This window comes from Ascaphus truei, chromosome 12 (genome assembly GCF_040206685.1).
Source record: "Ascaphus truei isolate aAscTru1 chromosome 12, aAscTru1.hap1, whole genome shotgun sequence".
NCBI classification, from domain to species: Eukaryota; Metazoa; Chordata; class Amphibia; order Anura; family Ascaphidae; genus Ascaphus; species Ascaphus truei.
Genome location: NC_134494.1, coordinates 29,908,544 through 29,927,554, shown reverse-complemented (window position 1 = coordinate 29,927,554; position 19,011 = coordinate 29,908,544). Strand labels below are relative to the sequence as shown.

Genomic DNA, 19,011 nt, shown 5'->3' with positions numbered 1-19,011 from the left:
GAGACACAGACACACAGGAGACACAGGAGACACAGACACACAGGAGACACAGAGGAGACACAGACACAGAGGAGACACAGACACAGAGGAGACACAGACACACAGGAGACACAGACACACAGACACACAGACTTCTCCATCTCCCTTTGCATCAGCTATAACACAGAATTGTAAGCTTTGTGTCAGTGAGTGGTGTGCTCCCATACACAGCACAGAGAACGTGTTGTGATACGTAAAAGAAATTAGCAGTAGTACCTGTAAAGTTAAAACCTATTATATAACCCGTACTACTGGACTGGGCCTGCATAGTTACATAGATAAGGTTGAAAAAAGACAAATGTCAATTGAGTTCAACCTGTCTTAAAAATTTAGACGACAGATACTTGTCCTATATTTGTAATTACAGTATTTTGTTACAGACTTGTTATATCAGGTAAGGATATCCCTGCTTCAGCACAGGTGGCTCAATCAACAACTGAGCCACCTGTGCCGAGGCAGGGACATCCTGAAAACCTGACCCGTTGGTGACCCTTGAGGACTGGAGTAGGCCAACCCTTGTGTTATAGTCCACCAAATAACGTAATATAATATGTACAAAATTCCCTGCAGTGAGCATGCGACACACCGGTGTTTGCTTTTGTGTTGCAGGTAGAATAGGAAAACGGCACACAGACTGCGCCCTGCTCATCTTTACTGTCACAGTTCTAACACGCAGAACAGAATCGCTCTGCCTGGGGCCCTGACTGCAGCATCTCACACACTGCACCTACTTGCTTTGATTCTTCAGCAAACAATAGAAAGCAGCTATTTTAGTACTGAAAAGCAATTCAGATACAGCTACCATAGAGGCAAAGAGAATATCAAGGCCAATTTAATGCATAACATGTATTCTAATTATTTAGTAGACCTAGTGACGTAATAAGGAATAATACGAATATATATTTTCTCCGGGGCTGGACCCCATTCCTTCGTTGCTTCCAGAGATCCGATTACCTCCGAAAGGGAGTGCCGGTATCGCTCTGCTTTTTAAAGCTCCCACGTCACGTGGGCTAATAGGAAGCCACACCCATTAGATGATGTCACGGCTTCCTATTGGCCCGCAGAGCACGGGGTGCTTCGAAAAGTTTCCATTATGTGATCCCTACTAGCGGAGCGGCTACCGGCAACCCCCTTTGGAGGAAAGTTTCCCTGGATACAACGGGGCCCCGGAGCTAAAATTAATGGGGTCCAACTTCGGAGATCCCCTGCTTCAATCCTATGTTAAAAAATAAATAAAATCGCCCGCTTGGATTGCCAGAGAATATTGGGTAACTGTACTTGTTTTCTGTTCATACATCCATCACTATCCCAATCAGACGTGGGAAACAGAATAAATGAAATACAGATGTTGAGGCTGCAATGTTTTGCAGCACTGGCTCTCCTGGACGTGGAATAGTCTGCAGGTCCCTCTGCAACATTCAGCACCTCTCTGGGACCTGAGCAAGCAGAAGCCTCTGCAAGCATCTGTCCGAGTACAGGAACTGCAACGCTGAAAGGGTGAGTCAAAGCATCGGAGGGATTGTGGGCCTGGCACAGCCGAGTGCTTAACAGAAGCGCTTTGCCAGGCAAATCTGTTGACTGGTACAAACTGAAACAGAAACCAGGGCACTAAGTTGCCCAGAAGGCTACATTCAAAGGATTAAACACACTGAAAGGCAGGACTACGCTAAAAGGAAACAGATTTTATACCAGATGCCAGTGTTTTGGGCACTTTGAATTTTGTGCACATTTATTTCGTCAGAAAAATGCATCAAGGGAATTTATTCATCACTTGACATCCGCATAATTTATACTTGAATAATTGCCGTTTCTAAAGCCTCCATGTCCCTTGCTCTGCAAGCGTTAAAGCAGCAATACCCTCCAGAATCTTGTAGGGGAGCGGTGGCCAGCTCCAGTCCTCAAGGGCCACCAACAGGTCAGGTTTTCAGGATACCCTTGCTTAAGCACCGGTGGCTCAATCATGATTGAGCCACCGGTGCTGAAGCAAGGGTATCCTGAAAACCTGACCTGTTGGTGGCCCTTGAGGACTGGATCTGGCCACCCCTGCTATAGCCGCTTAACTCATATGTTTGCATCTTGCACTCTGAGCATGGCCTGCTCTTTAAAAAAAAATAAAAAAAAGAAACACTTTAGTGTTCAAAATGATGGTTTTCCCATCGTCTGCACTTGGAGGAGCCTTATTTTTTCCCTCCCAGGCGCATAATATTTGAAACAATTATATCTCACGAACAAAGCACCAGACTAAGAAAAACAGCACACACACGCGCACACCACACACACGCGGGCGCACACACACACACACACACGCACATAATGCAAAAAAATGCAAAACTAAGGTGATAAGCACAGGCGGCAGCTTTAATACAAAGGGGTACAGTATTCAGCATTAGAGCGTGTGTCAGAATTAACTTGCACATAGTATCACATGTAATCTTCTCTAGGAGTCACCCCATCTCATTACAACAGCAAAAGGGACAGGGCACATGCATGCGTTGTTCGTGTTATAGCACTCGGTGACCCGGGGTACCACGATTTGTTATTCAGAAATAAATAAAAAAATATACACCTACAAATTCATTTCTAAGCCAAGAACTGTACGACATGTTGTACGTCTCTAGAGATCGGAGAAGAATGGAAAAAGGGAGTTACCTGTAAACACACCGCGAGACGAGCTGATTAAAATGACATTTCTCATAGGTTATGCACTTGGAAGAGGGTGTGTGTGATAGGGTGTGTGTTGTCAGAATCCGTGGCGAGTAATCTCAGGCAGGATGATCTTTTTTTTATTTCGATGCAAATCTTTATGATGTACAATGAAAAGCGATCTCCGTGCAGCCGTGCCGGCAGTCTGAGGCATGCTTTAGTACAACTGCAATGCGGTGTCATCATGTGAAATACAGCACACCCATGGAATGAACACATCATGCTCGTCAAGTTCCCCCAGCAGACCCGGTAAATTTGCAGCACAGATCACTCTCCCGGTGTGACAGCAAAACTCGGAAATAAGACACATCACTAGCGGTGCAATCCCACTTAGAACCATGAACAGGACTAGCACTGCAGCCACCTTTATTTCTAGCCAACATATTTTCCCCCCCAAATTGCTGGTAAATTCTAGGTCTAATTATTATATATATATTTTACATTTTTTTGAAGGATTTGAAGCAGGGGGTGTCGTCCAGATCCGAACCGCCATTTTTATTTTAATCTCGGAGACCCTCCAGTTCTCCAGATACTTGCTGGTGAAGTTACCGGTATTACTTCCTAGTTTTTTCCAAGGGGGATTTGAATGGTTATCCAATAGGAAGCCGCCACCACCGATTCAGTTTCCTATTGGCCCCAATATTTGGCAACCATTTTGTTTCTTCCAAGGGAGATTTAAACCCGGTAACTTCACAGGTGAGTATTTCGGGAACCAATGGGGGGTCCCCCCAGTGCTGACAATCGTGACGTTTGGCCCAGGGGGACGCCTGGTTCCAACCCTGTAAAATTGGGGCTAAAACGGAGTAGGAGGATTAGCTGGGGGATACGTCTCTCTTTTACCTCCAATTTGCTGCACCAAAGTACTACATTCAAAGCCAAGATATCCACACAAATCATTTTACAAAGTCACACATCATAAAGCAAAACAAATCAATGGTTACAGTTATGTAACGTTACCTGTTTTAACAGAAATTGGTTTCTCCAGAAGGAATACGGTTTGTTTCCAATGGGTCTTGGTACACAAGGGGCTGGTAGAGATTGAGACCTATTGACAGTGTTCAAAAGTGTCTGATGAAGTACAGAATTTGTAATAACACGCTACATTAGTCTATAACATGGAATAATCACACGTTAAATGCTTACAGCAGCAAAACATGCTTTTGCTCTGAAATACCTTCGGGCCACAAACTAAATACAGAAAAACAAGCCAAATTAATGTGAGCGAGATTGTAAGTACTCACCGATTTGTGGCAGTTCTTCTCAAACGATACGTCAAAATAACCAGCAAGGGCCTAGTAGAAGGACAAAAAGGGGAGATCAGTCAATCTTGCTTGCTACAGCGTACATTAGTATCCGTGCAATATATATACAAATATATATCATTTCTATTATGGTAAATGCGTGTTTGGTGGGGGGGGGGGGGGGGAGGGTTCACCAAATAGACATTCGACACCCATTTCTTCTTAGGAGAAACAGAACTTGAAGTAACCCCAAGTCTGTAGAGAAGCACCATTCCTGGCTTGCATTGCTGGACTCTGCTGCTCTCCAACACACATAAACAGGGTTCAGTTTTATCTAATGCGAAGTGGATAAGGTTACATGGTGGCTGGACGCTCGTGGTGGCGGGGGGGAGGCAGCCCTCGTAAGTTTTGAAGTGACCAATAATGAATGTTTGGATGTATATGGATTAGCATCATGTCTGCCAAGGAAATGGTTGCTTTGTATAATATTGTGTTGCTCGTAGAACTTTCTCTTCTCTGTAAAGTTTACAACATCATTTTTGGTGGTCTACGGGCCCAAGGTCATAAGGAACCGACAGTGGGATTCAAACCAGATTGAACAGCTTCAACGGCCGTGGCGATATCACCAGAATACACCACTTTCTTGATGCTGCTTTATGTATTGCCAAGCCTACAATGCGAAGAAATGGCTTTGCAATTTGAAGCTTTGGACAGGCATCCACCACACATTATTTAAGTTATGGTGGGTAAAAAAAAACAAAAAAAAGGGACAATTTTCCATTTGCTATATGCATTACGGTGGAGGCTTTTTGTCACTTTTTTTTACCCACACTAACTTATATAATGTGTGGCGGATGCCTATCCAAAGCTTCAAATTGCAAAGCCAGTATAACCAGGCTCACACTGATGAGACCCAAAAGGTCGAAACAGCGGTCGGTGAGTAGGGTTACTGGCTATGCATCTTAACCCAGGCTGCGCTGAAAAGCTGTTTAATGCAGCAAGCATAAGCTTATAGGGTTCCATGTCAAAATGGATTTTGTAGCAAAAGGTGGCACTATGTGCTCATTTGCATGTAATTTCCCAGAATCCCTTGCTGCAGTGGAAGAAATGTAACACTTGAGGTGTTAAATAGTCTCTGTTTGAGTGCGGTACAATGTGATATCTTCCATATTTTGATGTAGAGGTACCTTGTTAGCCGAGCTTTAATAATTAAAAATGAATAGATGATACCGTTCCGTGGCTAACAAAATGACTATTTAACACACACACACACACACACACACACACACACACACACACACACACACACACACACACACACACAGCTTAAGCCTATAGGGAACCATGTTAAAAATGGTTATTGAGGCAAAAAGTGACACTGTGTGCTCATTTGCATGTCATTTCCCAGAATCCCTTGCTGCAGTGGAAGTGCTGTATGCTGGGTGATAATGGGGAAAGGCGGGGTTGCAGACCTGCCTAAGACATGCAGATGAGCATACAGTTATATTTGCATATATATATATATATATATATATATATATATATATATATATATATATATATATACAGTATATATATATATATATATATATATATATATATATATATATATACACATACACACACACACACACACACACACACACACACACACACACACACACACACACACACACACACACACACACACACACACACACAAATATATATACAGTATATACAGTACACACACACACACACACACACATTTTTGTGGGGAATTTAGCAAGTGGGGTTGTAAGTGGAAATTTTGGTCAAGTTTGGTAAAAAAAAAAAGTGTCCAGCATTGTAAATTTTGACCAGCAGCGATGTAAAACGAAGGCTGAACAGAACTGCATCGGCTAGGAGAGTATTCTGCTTGCAAAAACAGATTTTGTTTTAAAATCCCAAAAGCATTTCTGTTCTTGCCAAGTAATTACTGTAGTTTGTAGCCAAGGGTCCCGAGATACGGGGAATATAATTTAATGCCAGTTTCGCGTAGCACAGAATCCATTGTCTCCGTTTGTTTCACCAGAAGCTATTTAAAAGCGGACGGCCAAGAATGTGTACATCTCACAGCAAATCAAATATTACACTGGCAAAAAGAAAAATAGAGAATTAGTACTTTCCCCCCCACAGCACATTAGATTTTAGCCTTCGCTCGGTTACCAGCATTCTGGCTGTTGTAAAACCATTGACTCGCTAAAGGCAGCCGGCTGGAACTAATTACTTTTACTCCAGAAATTGTATGCATCTACTAATACATCCTCATGCGCGGAGCAGAAAATACATACAGAGTGCTAGAAAACCGACACTAGGAATTGCGTAATAAAAACAAAAATGGTAAAAAAAGCATGTGGCCCCATTACAGGCGCCATGTTATTACACCAAAATAAAGACCCTGAGAAAGCTGGTCTTGGGATCATTTAAAAGTGTATTACCTCGTTCCATGTCCCCTGCCTAAACTGTAACATGCCGCAATGTAAAGCACTAATACAGAGTTTATATTTCGAAGTTGTCTCAATCCTATTTTAGCAAGTAAAGACCAATTTCAGTAGAAGACTGCTTCTAAAATGAACGATCTTCAATCGAAATAATGATTCTCTGAATGGCTTCCAAATAGCCAACAGTTACTTATTTGGGTTACAGATTAAATGCTCTGCAGATTACAGCTACTTTAAGAGATCTATACACAGCAGTGCAGCCTGCAGTAGCGTTACGCCGACATGGTGCAACTGAAATCTGCTACACCAAGTGTGAATCGTTGGGATGGCCAACTTCAGTCCTCAAAGGGCCACCAATAGGTCAGGTTCAGGATATCCCTGCTTCAGTGCAGATGGCTCAGTTATTTGATTGAGCCGCCTGTGGCAAAGCAGGAATATCCTTAAAGCAGCAGTCCAACCTGCCATTTTTTTTAAATTTATATGTGCATCAATACAATCCACACAATGATAAGCAATTAGCCAAGTTGCCGATCGAAAGGCGAAGATTCGGCTCGGGGGTTCACTAAATGGCTGTCAGTACAGCAGAAAAGGAACAAAGATGCAAAGATCTGTGGGGAAGATGTGACCAGGCAGCCACTAGATACAATTGGTGCACTGCTAGAGAGGACAGGGCTCAAAAAGGGGTGTGCCCGAGCTGTTTTCAGAAGAGGAAGGGGATGTGACTTTGTAAATGGTTGCTATAGAAACAAAAAATGCTCAACACATTATGATACATTAAAAATGTCATTCACAGCCTTTTAAAAAAATTAAAATGCTACAAGTATTTTCTTATAGCACAGAACTGATTTATTAAAAACAAAACAAAAACACGTAGGATATTGCTTGGTCTGCAGCTTTAAAACCTGACCTGTTAGTGACCACCCCTGCTGTATGGTATGTACAACCATACACATCAAGTGTGTGCTGGCAGCGACAAAGTACCGGTGCTTGCACTCAAATATTATGAGGAGCCCCGCTAGCCCAAGATGGAAACCTAAGAAATGACACGTGGATGCTTCTTCTGAAAATGGTGAAGGTTATTGAAAGGGAGAGGAAGTCGTGTCTCGGTTGTTGGAAGCTGCGGGATGACCATGAAGCAGGTGAATGTTTACCTCTTCACTACATGGTATCCCATATTGGTTTCGCAATACTTGGCAACCACACCCGGCAGTGGCTGGGTTAATTCCAGAGCGAGCTGAATAGACATGGGCACTACGGTCTCGATCCAGTGACGTTTTATTTATGCCTTCCACGATGTTCCAGGCTGCGTACAAGCATCGAGGCAAATAGAACACCCAGCGTGAGCACAAGAATTTTTAGAATGTGCGCGAGAACTTTCCGCAATTGAGCGCAACAACTTTTCTCACTGATAAACAGAACCATGCCTGCTACATTAACATCTTATACATGCCACAAACGCTCATTTTGTCCCATATTTCCCAAGCAATCTTCTGCCCATAGACACGTTCTGGCGCTGGAAGACACCGGACTTGAATACAGTATCCAATGTCTTCAGTTGGGCACAACCGACAGTAAAATGAGCTTCTTGCATATGGCTAGTACAGAAACCCAAAACAAGCAATAGAAAACTCGGCTTGGCTATGGTTGACTTACTGCATTGATTTTCAGCCCGACAGGAGTGACATTTTTTTCCCGGCATTAAAAAAAGAAAAAAGAAAATCAAGGTCTATCAACATTGATTGTCATTGCCAAGCAGTTCATCCGTTTTTTTTCCCCCTTCTTAAAGACGTTCCAGAACACCGACCTTCTTATAAAGATGAAGACTGGCTTGCATGTCTTATTCAGAATGACAAAATACAAAGCTTGCATGAAGCATTGTTTTAACATGTTGCCAGCACTGTAGGGGTTATGTTGCCACATCTAGATTGGCAGCCGAGTCTTCCACTAGAAAGAATCACAGTGCCCCAGATACTGTGTTGGAACTGGGATTCATCTCATCTTGGAAGTTGACCGTTAGGCCGGTTGACGTAGTGTATGCAATGCAAAAATAGTAGCTCTTCCACCCGCCCACTTCACAGGCAGTGCAAGAGATGCAAAACGGACACATGCAAAGTATTGTTTTGCCCTTGTGGGTTTAAAATACAAATACCACATCCTTTCCTGTACAATCCTACAACTTCTGATATGAAAGATGGCTTTAAAGTGACGTGTTTATGGGGTCTCAGCTGGGTAATTGGTGCCCTCCTTCTCGTTTCACACCTTCACAGTGCTTTATGAAGGAGTAAAATACCATCAGCAGAGAACTCTAATATAGAAGTAAAAAATAAAAAATTTAATTAAAAAAAACAAAAAAAAAAAAACATCGCACCAAAAACGTGCGGTGACGTCAAGCAAAGGCGCGCCTGAACCCACGAGGCCACCATCCGCCATGGCAATAGAACACAGTACAGCTGGGAGCTAAACACTCCCCTAGTTGGCACCAAGACTGAAGCAACAACAACACGCGATGCGCGAGTACGCGCATTCCCCGAGCTCGATCAAAAAGTACCCAATGCGGAGGGAGGGTAGCAGACAGCCGTCTCACTGCCAGGGCTACCACGCTACAAATAACCCTAGGCAGCCAGGTATACTCTGCTGATAATCTAGGAACAAGACACAAACCCAAGTGCTTATATAACCTTGATCAAACCAACCTGCCACCCACCCATCCTCAGTAGTAACCAGGATGAGAGCCTGGTAAGCAGGGCCCACCAGTTAGAAATCAAAAGAACTGTTTAATTGAAAAAATAAAAACAATAATAAATCTTAGGGAATTTATTTGTCTCCTCAGAGACAGACCACATAGGGCATAGAGAGGCTTCCCCAGAATCCTATCTAGAAAAGCAAAGTATGTTTTGTTGATGAATAGTATAATGTTTTCGAAGCATCACCAATTTGCTGTTCCACCCCCTCCTACCCCACCCCTTTTTTCATTTTTGTATCCAACCCCCCTCCCCCTGATAACTCATTTAACCATGTTGTATTTCTGTATATTTTTGCTTTACTATCTAATAAAAATGTAAGTTTGAAAAAACAAACAAAAAAAACCCACCAATAATAAAATAAGTGTGAGAAAACATCCCTTCCCTTATTCTGAGGGGTGAAGAATACCTCCAGGACCAGACGTATGTAACATTTTGTATGCCAATGCTAAAAGTATTCTACCAATTCATAAATAAACAATAAACCATCAATAAACATACATTGGTCAATGAAATTTCAGACTTCATGAAGGAAAAAGGAAGAAGGGTGGGGGGTGGAGGGGGAAAAAGAGGAAATGGAGGAAGGGAAGGGGGATGTTAAGGGGGGGATAAGGAAAGGGAGGAGGGGGGGGATAAGGAAATGGGGGAGGGTAATGGAAAATGGTTATGAACTCAATATTGAAATTATGCAAACTATGAAAGTTACAAAGTCAAAAAAAAAAGCACAATGATATCTCACATCCTACTGGTGAACATTATAGATTTAGTTGAATTAAATATAACCCAGAATGATCCACAAGACAACCTGGATCTCACACTGTCCAACATAAAGCCAGAGATCACTCATCTGGTAATCAGGGATCAATACTACCCCAATAGACCCAATACAATAAAGGCCAACACTATGTTTGAAAATGGCTTAAATTCCATTCAACGTTTAGACTGCAGGGAACGCGGGTCTTCAACATGAAGATCCAATATGCCTCCCTGTGGTCCAAAAGTTTGAGTTTGTTGCCTCCTCGTTCCCTCAAAGTTACTTTCTCAATCCCCCGAAAGGTGAAGTTACCTATGCCACCTTCATTATGCTCTGTAAAATGCTTTGACACCGGATGGGAGAGGTCTTCTTTTCTTTATTAATCTTACTTTAGATGTTCCATCTCTCTGATTTTAAGAGCCCTTGTGGTTCTCCCCACAACACTTTCCACACCCGCGTGTCAAACGGTAGATTACGTATCGTGTCTCACAGTTAATAAAGCTTTTAATTATATATATGTTTTATTTGAATTGAAGGCGCCAAACAATGTGGCTGGTTTCATATAACAGGAAAAAGGGGTGTATCGGTGGCGCTCCCTCGTAGGATAAAATGCAATTGAAATCCCTAATTGGGATAAGGGCTATAATAAATAGACACAAATAAAAATAAGAGATACTGGCCCTGGAACTGCTGCAGCTCAATCAAGAAGGATTGCCCCGTGATCCTTAGGCTGAGGCCCCTGTACCTCCGCTGCACGCGCGCCCGCGAGACTGGCGGCGCGTGCAGCCGATTCCCCTGGTCTGCAGGGAGCTGCAGACCAAAAGACAGGGGGGGGGGGCGGCGTGACGGGGGCGCGGCCGTGATGTCACCCGGCAGGTTCGCCCTCATTGGCTGAACCACCGGGGGCGTGGCTTAGCGCTCCGTCGCGACTCCTGATCACAATTCTCATGCGAGCAGGAGTCACTGTCGGCAGAGCGCAGCGCCCCCCCGCAGCGGGCCCGGTCCCATTGTGCAGCGGCTATTGTCCCTGCAGCGTCCCCAACAGCGGGCGCTGCAGTAGCCAGTGGGGACCTGGCCTTAGTTGGTATGGGAGGTGTTGAGGAGATGAGCGCATGCAAACAAGAAGAAGAAAGCAAAAGAATATATATGGAGTATACACAAGTAATTGCTTGTTGGAGGGTGGATAGGAATAGAGTATAAGTTCTAAATGTACTCACACGGGAATGTGTGAGCAAAGACACTCCGCGTTATCTTTACCCACAGTGGGTTGGTTTCTTCTATCCACAAATGTCCTCAGTAACTGAAGTGTACTTGTCGCGGTGAACCCATAGGCAGAAAAAAGCACAATAGTCCAGATGTAAGCATGTAATACTTGCCAAATAGTAAATACTAATGGCTACTTGTGAGGGTAGGGAAATGAGAATAGTAATAAATAAATGATTTATATTTACTCACACGGGCGTATGCGAGTGAAAAACACTCAGCGTTGTCTATGCAAATTTGTCAGTTACTTCGTTCCATCACTGGGAGATAGCGGGCATCCGCAAGTCACAGTCACTGGGCGTGATCAATATGCACAATCAGCTGCTTTCTTTTCTGCCACTTGCGTCCGTGGTATACTCATTGGAGTGAACCCATGGGTAGGAGAGGTTCGGAGAGTGCCTGCTCGCATATCTGTAAGTGCGCTGTGCTATTCTCTTGACCTCTGGCAGGTTCTCCAAAGAAAAAGCCTGTGGCAGGCTCTCAGGTGGTTGAGATCCCATCAGGATGCTTGAAGGTAGGTCAACGGGGGTATAAGTGTGCGGTCTTCAGGGCGAAGAAAGCCTATGACACCCAGAGGATAGACTCCACAAGAAATCGGCCTGCGAACCTCTTCTAGATGGGGAGCAGAATGGTTCTGGAGGTGTAGGAAGACCACATGAGATGATCGATGATAACAAAGAAAGGTGTAATGTTTCTGCATGATTTAAAGCACCTTTTATTGAGGGAGTAGAAGCAGCAATGTATTGGTCTTTAACTGAGAATACTATTCTTTTCTTATATAGCACGGACAGTGTACACAACGCTGTACATAGAATTGTACAGCCACAGTAAGTCCCTAACCCGTAGAGCTTACTATCTAATTTTGATGCCTGAGGCACAGGGAGATAGAGTTACTTGCCCAAAGTCACAAGGAGCCGACGCGGCGATGTGTACCAGGATTACTCGCTTCAAAACGCAGCAATGTTTTTTTTGCTTACATTTGCTCAGATCAGTTGCATTCTGTAAACATCAGTATTAAACACGAAAGTCATGTATTATTTTTGTATGGGCTGTCAGTGTCGTGTTGAGCAAAGTGTTGTACATGCAATCAGCATGTAAAAGCTCAGAGGCTAAAAAGCACATAAACCCCCAAATCATATTCATACTCTGCCTTAATATGTTCCTGCAATAGAGGAGTGCTGCTCAACTCTAGTCCTCAAGACCCCCCAAACAGATCAGGATTAAGGATATCACCGCTTCAGCACAGGTGGCTCAATTGAAGACTGAGCCACTGATTGAGCCACCTGTGCTGAAGCAGGGATATCCTCAAACCCTGACCTGCTGGGGGGGTCTTGACATCCCCTGGCATATGACATAGCTACTACATCATGGGGCACCTGTTGTGCCAGGCCTCATGACATGGCAGCGGTCATGGCACATCCAAGGCACAACAAGACAGTTATGAGGCGCTGAAGGAATACCTCCGTAGTAACGTCACTGACATTGAAGCTGGTGGACCTGGTTTGAGTGCCAGTCTCCGCTCTCCTTGTGACCGTAAGCAGGTCACTCATTCTCCCTGTGCCTCAGCCACCAAAATTAGATTGTAAGCTCTACCGCACAGGGCCTCACTGTGCCCGGGAAATGTTCTGTACTGTGCTGCGTACACTGTCGGCGCTATAGAAGTCGTCAATTATTATTGTTATATTTAACTCCGAAAACGTTCGTAATGTGATCGTTGTGATGGTCACAATGGTTCTCACGAGTATTGAATAAACATCATAATAACGTGATACAGGCAGTTATTTGGGTCGCATTTTAAGGCCTCGTGCCCAGTGATCGTGACCGTGCGCGCGACGCGAACAAGAGAGGTCCCTCTATGGGGCCGGCCGCAGTCCACGCTCAAAGCGGGATGGCACAACCACATTTTCACAAGACAAGAAATGTGTCTTTTGGCGCGGCGGTCACGACACGCCGGCTGTTCAGCCAATGAGGGCGAACCAGCCGCGTGACGGCATGGCCGCAGCCCCGCCACGCCTCCCCATCGTGAGTGATCTGAAGTCCACTGGGGCCCTAGCGCAGTGCTGCGCCGAGAGAAACTCCTGCTCTCAAGAAAATCGTGAGCAGGAGTCGCGACGGAGCGCTAGGCAACGCCCCCCCGGCGGTTCATCCAATGAGGGTGAACCTGCCGGGTGATGTCACGCTCCCCCCCCCCCCTTTCTCCCTGCAGCTCTCTGCAGACCGGGAGACTCGGCTGCACGCGCCGCCTGCCTCGCAGACGCGCAGGCAGCGGGCCGCAGCCTTAGAGAGGTTCAGAAAGGGAAAGACACACAAGGAAAGTAATCTTTGCTGAGAAGTACATATTAGCACAGTGTTTAACCAGGCACATATAAAGGGTTCCTGGCAATTTTCAAGGTCATATGAAAATTGTACCAAATACACAAGAATTTACAATACATCTGATCTCAGACGAGCTATTAGAGAGGGTTGGGGTTCCTTACAATGCATCTGATCTCAGACGCGCTATTAGAGAGGGTTGGGGTTCCTTACAATGCATTTGATCTGACGCACTATTAGAGAGGGTTGGGGTTCCTTACAATACATCTGATCTCAGACGCACTATTAGAGAGGGTTGGGGTTCCTTACAATGCATTTGATCTGACGCACTATTAGAGAGGGTTGGGGTTCCTTACAATGCATCTGATCTCAGACACGCTATTAGAGAGGGTTGGGGTTCCACAGAATTACACAATATAATTATAGGGTTCCTTAACTGGAAAAAAGGGCCGGAAACCACTATAGTAGACTATAACATTTACTTGTCCAAACAATGAAACCAAACAGTGCCAAGAACCATCCAGTCTACTCTGACTAACTAGTATGTTCAGAGCAGCGTCGTATTACTGGACCATTTAAAGATGGAGCTGACATTTACAACCATCTGAAAGAACGAAAAAGGCTAACTGCATAACTGCTCTTTGCTAAACACACTGAAAGCTTTTATATTACATTTTTATGTTGTACTAGGAAGCTACTTTTATCAGCACCTAAAAATGCTTTGAACGTTTTAAAGGTTGGAATACTTATTATTTCACCACGAATGCGACACACGGATGTCAATTTTGAGATTATAAAACCACAAGAAACAAAGAAGAATTCCAACACTAAAGAAGTCAGTCGAAACATTGGTTTTTTTTTTTTTTTAAGAGAGTGCACACAAAACCCCTAGCAAAACCAGACTTATTAATTCAATGAGAAAGAAGGAAGTAAAAAAAATGATCATTATCGCTCATCTGGAGGGAGCAATTTATCATTCGGAGAGTCTCTGGTCTCATGTTCCAGCAGTGTGTGTTGGGGAAGATACAATTAAGCAGTTGGCCACACAAAGTAGGAAGATAATGTGCTCGAGGGAGTTTATTCAAGCATGAAGATGCAGTGATTGTAAACCTCGCAAGGGGGGGTGTGGGGGGGGGGGGGTTCACACGTCCCTGCGATTCCCATACTAACGATACTCAGAAACTGTAATACTATTTGAAGGAAAAGCAAGTACAATGCATTGAACAGCCAACTGCAAGGACTTCTACAAACCCTCTACTGCTGCTATACGGATATACCATGGCTTGCACAGTCATGTGTTTCAGTCTCCATCAGAAATGCAGCAGGTGAAGCTGTACTTCCATCTATCTTAAATCGACGAACATTTGGGTGGGACTTCAAGGACAAAACTAAAAGATTGTTTGGACACCATGTTTAATGCCAAGAAAGGTCAATGAATTGAATTCTTAAACACACACACAGCATTCCAGTAAATGAAGAAAAAGAAAAGTCAAACTTGATACAAATTGAGAAAGCATATTGAAGCGATTGACCTATGCGTAGATAATTATGTGAATGTGTAAGCAGATACGTTTTCACACCCTCTTAAAAAGAGAAACAAGCCATTAAACCTCTTCATTAACAGTCTAACTGAAGAGAATTTTTTTTTTTAAAATGAATCTCTATGTACAAGTTTGTTAGAAATGACCAGTCTTAAAGAGGCAATCCAAAAAGACGTTTTTTTTTAACATAAGATTGACGCTCCGGAGACCCCCTGCTTCTGGAGATACAGGTAAGCTGCTCCACTCGGCAGGGATCACGTAATGGTGACTTTCAAAGCTCCCACGCCGTGCGGGCCAATAGGAAGCCGTGACATCATCAGGGTCGGCTTCCTATTGGACCGTGTGATGCGGGAGCTTTAAACTTTTCCTACCATCTCTGGAAGCAGGGGGTCCCTGCAGCTGAAATTAATGTGATTTAGCTCTGGAGACCCCCTGCTTCAACCCTGCGCAAAAAAAAATAACTGAAAATCACATGAATCGGTCCTTTAATTGCCCCCACTCCCCCTCCCCCCTCTTGAAAACATTCTTTCATTGAATTAAATGAAGGGATTATGGCTCGTTTTAGAAAGAAGCAATTTTAGGGCTAATTAATTTACTGGATTCGTTTTGCAGGGTCAAAATGAGGACAACCTGTACAAAAAAAAAAAGTACTTGGGAGTGATGTTATTGGCTCAGCGTTGGCACAGATTGCCTGTGCTTGGAATATACGGCTCAATTTTGTCAACGCAAACAAGAGAGTCCTGATACTCTGACGAAAATGAGTTCTGCTGAGAATGAAACAGCAGGGGTAATGCAACATCAGGATTGGGTATAAAAGAACATAACGCATGGAATGCAGAGCAAGTTTTACACTGTTTCAGGCTCTAAAAAAACAAAAACAAACATCACGGTCTGTTCAGCTGTGGAAATCTCTCTGATGCAGATCTGATGTATGGAAGATGCTCTGAAAGTTCTTCCTACTATATTGCAAATGATTATATTAGAAAAGGCACTACACGCGGTTTATTATATATACATACTAGCTGATATACCCGGCGTTGCCCGGGATGTAAATCCGTGATAGGTAGTATTTCTAAATAGGGTAAGAATAGGTTGAGTATTCGGTGTAAAGGTTGTATAATAATGTTGGAAGAAAATGTAATCCGATGTTGTTTAAAAATGGTTTATTGTAAACACACCACAGTACAATGCGAGGTGTGTGTCCCGCTAGGGTGTGAGTCGGCGAGTGGCTGGTGACTGCGGTGTGGCGGTCCCGCTACGGTGGGAAGGGGTGTGAGGTGGTGTGTGTTGCTGCTGAGGCGGGAGGGCAGCGGGTGGGTGAAAGGCAGGGGCGGGAGGGGGGCGGGTGGACGGCGGGTGTGTGAAAGGCAGGGGCGGGTGAAAGGCAGGGGCGGTAGGACGGCAGGCGGGTGAAAGGCAGGGGCGGTAGGACGGCGGGTGGGTGAAAGGCAGGGGCGGGAGGGGGGCGGGTGGGTGAAAGGCAGGGGCGGGAGGGTGGGTGAAAGGCAGGGGCGGGAGGGTGAAAGGCAGGGGCAGGAGGGGGGCGGGGGTGAAAGGCAGGGGCAAGGGGGGGGAAGCCAGGGGGGAGGAAGGCAGGGGCAAGGTGGGGGGGGGGAAGGCAGGGGCAAGGGGGGGGAAGGCAGGGTCAAGGGGGGGGAAGGCAGGGGCAAGGGGGGGGAAGGCAGGGGCAAGGGGGGGGAAGGCAGGGGCAAGGGAGGGGAAGGCAGGGGCAAGGGGGGGAAGGCAGGGGCAAGGGGGGGGAAGGCAGGGGCAAGCGGGGGGGGGGAAGGCAGGGACAAAGGGGGGAAGGGGTGTGTGTGCGTCAGTGTGTGTGTGTTAGTGATTGGGTGGGTGGTTGAGTTAGTTAGTGACGTGATGGGTGGTTGAGTTAGTTAGTGACTTTTATTTGGTGGGTGGGTTATTTAGTGGGTGGGGGGATTATTTAGTAACCAGGTGTGTGGGTTATTTAGTTACTGGGTGGGTGGGTTATTTAGTGACTGGGTGGGTGTCATCTCCCCCGTACCGCCGCAGCCCCCATACCTCAGACGGAGGCCTTAAGATAACGGGCGGGCAGGCCTGCATTTCACCCACCCCCGCGGCGGCATGAAGCTAGTGGGCGGGCAGGCCGGAACCCCCCCCCCACCTCATGCGGCGGCTTTGGGGGCATGAATATAGCGGGCGGGACTCCATTCCCTCCCCCCGGCCCCCTTCCATACCTCACGCGGCGGCTGCGGCGGTATGAAAATAGCGGGCGGGCGTAGTGGAAGCTTTGGGGAGGCGGCAGGGTGGGTGGGAGGCACGTGGTGAGGTGTCGCCCAGCGGGCGCCCCAGGGGACAGTCAGCCCCGCCGCGGCCCGCCACTGCCCTGCTCCTCCCGCCGGCATGGAGTTGCGGGTGAGGGGGGGAAGCCGGCGGGGAGGTGAGGTTTGGGTGATGGTGAGGGGATCCAGCGGGCCAGGCCTCGGGGTGAGGAAGAGGAGTGTGCCGTGGTTGTGTGTGTGTGTGTCTGTGGCCAGCTAAGCAAGGCAGCCAATGAGAGGCGTGCGGGGGCGGGTCCGGGCCACGAACCAATCTGATTGGCCTGAGGCGGAGTGACGGGCCAAAGGACCTATCAGATTGCCCATAAGGACACCAACATACAACATTTTCAAAAATATATATACATATACACACATTATATACATATACACACACACACACACACACACACACACATATAATATGTGTATATATATATATATATACAGTGCTCGACAAATAATGATAACCTGTCGCCCGTTGCGAGTGGATTTAGGCAGCTGGCGACCCGTGCTGCAGCTCAATGAATTCCCCTGCTCGTGCCAAATTTTTTTTTTTAAATAAATAAATAAATAAATAATCCCCCTCCCTGATTGGGTTAAAAAAAAAGTTAAAAAAAATGGCGGCAAATCCTGTGGTCCCGGCGCGCGTGCACAGGGCAAGCAGAGTGTCCTGCCATTTGTGCTGCCTGTTCCCCCCAGCAACCCAGAATCCCCCGCATCCCTCCCCCCCCCACTCCCCACGTGGAACGGAGGGGGAAGCCCAAACCAAGCCCCGCGCGCAACCCAGCCCCCCCCCTCCGCTCCCCACGTGGGACGGAGGGGGAAGCCCAAAACAAGCGCCACGCGCGATCCAGCCCCCACACCTTCCCCCCTCCGCTCCCCACGTGGGACGGAGGGGGAAGCCCAAAACAAGCGCGCGATCCAGCCCCCCCGCACCCTCCGCTCCCCACGTGGGACGGAGGGGGAAGTGCCAACCCAGCTTCCCCCCGTGCGCGCCTCCTGCGCCAGTCCGCCTCCTGCCCATGATCTCCCCCTAATCACCTGCCCCCGATCCTCGCTTGCTGCCCGGGGGTGTCCGAGGAGCGTGCTGCGGCGTCGGCCGCTTCTGGGGGGGGGGGGGGGGGGAGGGGACGGGACCTGGGGGGACCTGCTGCTGCTGCTGAGGCCCACGCTGCGCTGTGTGTCCCATGTCTTAGAGAGGGCCCACTGCCGTGCGGAGACCCCACTGCTGCCACGTGTGACCCGGTGAGTGTGTGAGTGACAGACTGTGTGTCTGTGAGTGTGTGAGTGTGTGAGTGTGCCTGTGTGTCTGTGAGTGTGCCTGTGTGTCTGTGAGTGTGCCTGTGTGTCTGTGAGTGTGCCTGTGTGTCTGTGAGTGTGCCTGTGTGTCTGTGAGTGTGCCTGTGTGTCTGTGAGTGTGCCTGTGTGTCTGTGAGTGTGCCTGTGTGTCTGTGAGTGTGTCTGTGAGTGTGCCTGTGTGTCTGTGAGTGTGTCTGTGAGTGTGCCTGTGTGTCTGTGAGTGTGCCTGTGAGTGTGCCTGTGAGTGTGCCTGTGAGTGTGCCTGTGTGCCTGTGAGTGTGTCTGTGAGTGTGCCTGTGTGTCTGTGAGTGTGTCTGTGAGTGTGTCTGTGAGTGTGTCTGTGAGTGTGTCTGTG

General features: G+C 46.5%; 1 protein-coding gene across 2 annotated transcripts in view; it reads right to left on the bottom strand.

The window, feature by feature from the left end:
- PRMT3 (protein arginine methyltransferase 3) overlaps positions 1-19,011 on the bottom strand; it is a 105,684-nt gene that overhangs the window by 6,726 nt on the left and 79,947 nt on the right. For both annotated transcript variants that reach the window (XM_075567197.1, XM_075567198.1), the window contains exons 14-15: positions 3,984-4,034; positions 3,700-3,787 (exon numbers count right to left, since the gene is read on the bottom strand). In XM_075567197.1, coding sequence (XP_075423312.1) covers positions 3,700-3,787; positions 3,984-4,034 — 139 coding nt within the window. The remainder of the gene's footprint in view (positions 1-3,699; positions 3,788-3,983; positions 4,035-19,011) is intronic.